At 40.0% G+C, this 6,316-nt stretch overlaps 1 protein-coding gene across 2 annotated transcripts in view; it reads left to right on the plus strand.

The window, feature by feature from the left end:
* Positions 1-5,965, plus strand: part of far1 (fatty acyl CoA reductase 1) — a 39,168-nt gene extending 33,203 nt beyond the window's left edge. The window contains exon 13 of one of the 2 annotated variants that reach the window (XM_074677320.1): positions 1,254-5,965. In XM_074677320.1, coding sequence (XP_074533421.1) covers positions 1,254-1,413 — 160 coding nt within the window. In that variant the 3' untranslated portion in view covers positions 1,414-5,965. The remainder of the gene's footprint in view (positions 1-1,253) is intronic. The other variant, XM_074677319.1, reaches the window with a different exon arrangement.
* The last annotated feature ends 351 nt before the right edge of the window (positions 5,966-6,316 follow it).

The raw sequence follows: 6,316 nt of genomic DNA on the forward strand, positions 1-6,316 counted from the left end.
AATCTTAATATCCTTTGAACTGTCAAGTTAGAAAAAATTAGCCCCCCCGTGTACACTTTGTGCCATTAGTGAAATTAGAAATTTAGTCGGGAAATGTTTTTTTCCAGCAGGCTGTAAATAGGTTTGTTTCTGTAGTGAAAACAGTGTTTTTTTTACTTGGTGTGTGCGTGACATCTGGTACTTCTGAAGCCAGCCTCAAGTGGGCAGGTTTTAGCACTTTCCCATTGTCTCATATTCTTGGTCTGGAGGTTGCCATTGGGTTGCATCACTTTTGAAATCAGTAAAGACCCATTTAATTTATGCGCCAGATGATCAGTCAACTCTGCTTTGGCGGAGGGCTAACGAAAGACTCTACAGTTATATTGCCAACTACAGGCCTGGCATGCATACTGCAGTGCTTTCAATCCCTTAGTGTTTTTGAGTAAACCCCTTTTTTTTTTTTTAACTTGCATTTTTTGCGGACGCGGATGCTGAGAACCAAAGTTAATCTGTGCTTCCCTTTGCAGAAACAGTTAAAGACTAAACTTCTTAGAGTTTTTGGGCGGGTGGTTCTTTGGATGATCAATCTTTTTTTATGGCAATTTTCCTCTGAGTCAGTGACCTATGCTTAAAATTACATCATATTTGTTGAACACAAACTAAGCTTTCAAAGCTGAAGAGTGGGACTTAAAAAAATGATGACAAGATCCAAATCTTGATCTTTGTCTGCTTTAAATCTACCCTTTGTTTTATTTTATTATTTTTGCATTTCGGGACATCTTCGTGCATCTTTCAGTGGGTAATAGTGCAGTTGTCTCAACAGGTACCATGTGTAACAAAATGATTTCACCATAGCAGTCATTTCAGTCTTGTGTTGGGACTTTCTGCTGTGTTGGGCCTGTGCAGATGTTAGATGTATGGAGGAGCTGTAGGTAAGATGGAGGGCAGAGCAGAGAGGAGTTGCCCAGATGTTAACATAAGGCACATCTGCAGCTGCACACAAGCAAATCCAGCACTGTCCTGAGGGCTGTGTAAGAGTCAGCGCCTGTTTTGTAAAATTCATGAGTGTTGTGATTTTCTCTTTTTCAGTGCCTTCTTTTAAATAAGAGAGTTTATACCTGGAAATCCTTGTAAACATAGAGCATGATTCAGGAAGTAATCTGTGTACACATTCCCTTTTTCCCTCACTCTTACAGCTTTCAGTTGGACAGATCCTCAGACTTGGGTCATCCTTATGAGGTCAATGACATGTCTTCATTGTTTTTGTCCCCCAGGCTGAGGAACATTCGCTACACCTTCAACACCATCCTGATGGTGCTCATCTGGCGCGTCTTCATTGCCCGATCACAGATGGCCAGAAACATCTGGTACTTTGTGGTGAGCCTCTGCTTCAAATTCCTCTCCTACTTCAGAGCCTCCTCCACCATGAGATAATGAGCCTGGGACCTGGGTGGTTTCGGGCGCAGCAGACGGGCAAAGAAGTGAAGAAACTCAGTCATGGAGGGGGCCACTGGGTGCGCCTGGGGGCCACAGTCTGAATGTTGCGTACAATCAAAACATGTAACCTGCTCAAACATGCAGAGGACATGGATCAGTCTCAGTGTATGACGCTCAAACCAACCACAGCTGGACTATGTACAGACACTGGACCAAATGCCTTCATTCTGTCTATTTTCAGTCAAACCAATCCACCTCTGGAACCGGCTTAACTCTTTGAGCTCCGTGGCATCCAAACCGCCTGCTTGTCTGGCTGCCTGTGATACAAACTATGCATTGGATTGTTGCAAAAACCTGGTTTTGAGTCAGTCCATGCTTGCCCCTCTGCGAATGTTATCTTTTAGCAATAACAACCAAACCAATATGTAAGCTCTACTTTCCTGCAGTCACTGAGAAACATTAGGCTATTTTCCCCTTTTCTGTTTGTTACTGTGCTCGTCCTGATGGATGCATGTAAGTAGGGGTCTCTTGGGTTTTCATCTGAGCATCAAAAGCATTTGCTCTGCATTAAGCCAGGTTTGCTCATTGAGTTGGTGGCATGAGGATGATTTTTCAGGCCAGTGAGGACACATTCATAAACAAGTGGGCGGTTGGAGCATTTTCAGAGTCTGTCCTTCCCTCTTAATGTATTCCCCAAAATCAGAGTAAATCCACCAAGGATTAGGTCACTCATGTTGCGTAAATGGAAAATTGTTACTGCAGGGTTTGGGGGACTGACACTTCATCGTTCACTTACCTGCTGGGTAAAGACACCCACCCCATATCGTGCTCCTGTATGTCCACGCTGAACTGACCTGCTCGGCTAGTCATCTCTGAAACAAGCACAGTGCAGATTGTAATACGATGGCTTTATCCAGTGCCTACAAACCAACACTTTTCAACTCAGCAAATCAAGCAGGTTCCTTTACGTTGTATCAGTCTTAAAGCTGTTTTTGCCAAAATACCTCTTAGCTAACAGACTCGTAGCTCAGAAGAGGATGAGACAGGTTCTGATATTTACTTTTCCCTTCTTATTTTTCTCTGTCATCTTTGAGAATTCAGTACTCGGTCATGAAAACACACCATGAGCGATTATTTTGTGGTTTCTGCCCCATAGCTTCGGTTAGCTCTTTCTGTAGCTAAACATGTTCATAAAAGGTTTTGTTAGTTCACTCAAGCATATTCCTTTGTGAATTATTGTCTTGCAGTCTGCTCCTTTTACCTTTTATGTACACTTATTCTAATTTCAGGTCAAAGTGCGCAGGTTATGTCCTGAACTCATAAACACTCCTTAAGCAGAATGTTGCCTTCATCATTTCCGTTAGCCCATTAATGTCCTCTCTAGACTTTTTGTCATGTTGTTTCAATGTGTTACAGTTTTGCAAATTCTATAAATGATTCTGTAAGTCGATACTTCAAAACTGATCAGTTCACCCTCTAAAAATTAAAATGCACCTAAAAGGGTGAAAATCCTGAGGAATTAGTGTCACTTTGAGGTAAAGCATTGGATATCTGTTTCATTTCATTACAGCCAACATTAGCACTCAAAAACTTCCTGGCTAACAAAACTATTTAGCTACTCAATGCAGTTTGAAAGTCAGGATACAAAAACATTTACTGGAAAGTTGATAACTTCTCTAACTTACAAATTCTCAGTGTTGGTGTTGTGGCTTCGCTCTCTATCCTGGCTAGCTGACAGATTATCTTCATTATACATACGATTTTTCTAACAAATTTCTCTCTTTGATAGGAATGAATCCTCTTTGCCATATTAATTCTTTAGTTACCGCTGTTTTACCTCTGCACTTTGTCACCGTCTGTTACCTTTCTCTCGAGCACACTACAATGTTTGAATGAAGCAGGGTATGACGCCATGCAGATCTTGAATAGCACTTGCATGTACCTTTAAACGTTGAACACACACACCGTGCTTATACGTGTCCTGTGAATGTCCTGGATTTATAAAGAATGTGATCTGTCGCTGTTTTGTTCCGACAGCATGAGCCATTTTACATAAAACCATGTAAAGATACAACGTTTTGGAAAGATGTGTGCAAGTGTGAACTGTGCCTGGACTCTTTTTTTCGATATTCTAAATATGTGAAAAGAAAGCAACGAGATCTATGTTTTCTAATATTTTGTGTACAGCTCTATTTAGGTAGAATTTCAAAATGTAAAGAAACTGATGTATTTTTATGCTAATGACATTGTGTGGCTATTTTACTGACCAGATGCTAAACTTGAGCTTAAATAAGACGTAAAAATATAAAGAAATGCAGCATCTTGAGCTACGTGTTTCTGATGTTGCTTGCTGTTAGACTCAGTGTGTCTTCATGTACTTGTTTTTCCTCTGAATGTAAAACATTAACACCGCCTGACTTCTTTGCACAGTAAAGATTTCCTCTTATTTCCAAAACAAGAACTCATCTTAACTATAAATGCCTGTAATTTTATAAGCGAGTGTCTGTACGCTCGTGTTGTTCCTTTTCAGTGTCGATGACTGTGGGAGGGGTGAAATGACTCGTCTGGATCAATCTCCTCTTAAACCTATAAGTTACCCCTTTATTGTTAAATATGAGTAGGTCCTCAAAATGTGGGTTACATGGTGTGACATTCGTGTGACTATATTTGCACTGAGCAGTTAAAGGAATAGTTCACCTTTTTGGTGATGCACTTCAACCCAGCATATGTTTTATTAAAAAAAAAGGGGAAAACGAAGATCCAATCCAATTCAATTCACTTTATTTGTATACTACATTTTAACAACAAAAACATCTTCAAAATGCTTTATACAGAATCATAAAAACAATAAAACAAATGGAATAAGTGCATAAATCTAAAATGATGCTTTAAATCAATAAAGTAAAATAATTAAAAGGCAAAGTTAAACGTAGTAAATTAAATAAAAGACACAGAGGGCCACAAAACTCACGCAATGTTAAAAGCCAGGGAATAAAAATGTGTCTTAAGACGAGACATAAAACGCTCCACTGTGGGGGCAGACCACAGAGAAAGCCCTGTCCCCCCCTGGGGCCTGTCTCGCCCTAGGCACCTAGGCAGCTGGAGCTGGCCCTAGGACCTCGATTCAAATGCTGGAGCAAAGATTTTAATGGTGTCCTTGATATACTGTTGGGCCAGTCCATTCAAAGCTTTAAAAACAAACAATAAAATCTTGAAACTAGTACGAAAATTAACAGGGAGCCAATGCAAAGATGCGAGGATTGGGGTAATGTGTTCTTGCTTTTTGGCCCACGTTAAAAGTCGTGCTGCAGCGTTCTGGACTAACTGCTGGCGAGAGAGGGTTTTGCAGCTGACACCTGAGTAAAGTGCGTTGCAGTAGTCCAGTCAACTTGAAATTAAAGCATGCACAATCTGTTTCAAAAGAGTAAAGGATAAAAACGTATCACTTTTGATAAAATTCGAAGATGATAAAAACACAAAAACGCTGTTAATCTGCTCGTCAAATTTAAAATAGCTGTTAGTGGTGGCATTACCATTGAAAAAAAATTCACTTTTAGAAACTTGGCTATTCTGTATCATCAGGACTGTGAGGAATTATTTGGATCAGTTTGACTGACACTGGTAGCAAGAAGGTTCCTAGTTCAAATCCCCCAGCTGAACAGCTGCCTTTCTGTATAGACTTAACACGCTCACTCCAGTTTCCTCCCAGGAGTCCAAAACATGCTCCTCAGGTTGATTGGTCACTCTAAATTGGCTGTACAAACATACATGCTTGCCCAGTGATAGGCTGGGAACCTGATCAAGGTGTAGCTTGCATTGGGCCCAGCTACACCTGGGACAGACTTACAACCCTGAGTAAAGATGGACGGACAGATGGATGTAGCCAAATCCAAAGTAGTGCATAAAAAAAAAAAAACAGCAAAAAACAACTACAGGTGACTCTCATGAGGTTACTCAAATCTCTCCAGCTGTCAGGAAGCATGTTTGAAGAACATTTTTCTAGTTTGATCATAAATAAAAGAACTCATAAATGAGCTGATGTATATAATAATAATAATGTATTGTTTCAGTTCTCCAGTCATACATGTGTTGGAACAGATTTTTTTTTTTCTACAGTTATTAAAAAAAGCATTATTGTAATGATACGCTGTTTGTTTCTGTTTTCCAAATGCAGCCAGTCTCTGATTTTTTCCCCTTCTTCAGCATGTTTCAGATTAAATGAACCATTTATTGACCACATGAATCAAAGTGGAGGTTAATTTTTTTTATTTTTTTATTTTGTCCTCTTCAGTTCTCACAGCTCAACAGTTGTTTGTTTATTCTCATATTGCCAACACAACATGGGTTTGAATGCTCACTAGACTTTTTCCAATGTTGTAATTGAATGTGCTCAACATGTCGATGTGTTTCCAGATGTGATGTTTATATTCTTCTTCAGCTTTCTTTGTTTTTCACATCTCCTACTTTCAGCAGGGTATTCTGTGCACAGGTTCCTGTGTTTGACATGGATGAAAGGAGTTGTCGATGAGAAACTCCAGAAACAATAATTCAAAGGGTGCCTTTAGTTTGTAAACCAAAAAGAAGAAATAAACTGTTTAATCCTTTTTCTGATGAAGATGTTTGATTTCTCTGAGTTCTATCACACAAGCACTAAAGTCACTCCTGTCTTTGACTCAAACCGGGGAATGATTGACAGAACAAATGAAGCATTAGTCTCAATCAGTGCAGCTGACCTGTTTCCTGCGGTGCACAGCAGATCAGTCCAGCACCGCATGCGCCGTTATCTGGAGGCGGACTAACGTAAAAGCTATTGAACAGCTCCATTAAGATTTAATGCTGCCATTCAGGATAACACTCAACGCTGTGAATGAAAGGATTGACCTGTCCTTGATCTGGAGGG

This window comes from Halichoeres trimaculatus, unplaced genomic scaffold, assembly GCF_033239565.1.
Source record: "Halichoeres trimaculatus isolate MK-OKI-2021-1 unplaced genomic scaffold, fHalTri1.1 fHalTri1_scaffold_10, whole genome shotgun sequence".
NCBI classification, from domain to species: domain Eukaryota; kingdom Metazoa; phylum Chordata; class Actinopteri; order Labriformes; family Labridae; genus Halichoeres; species Halichoeres trimaculatus.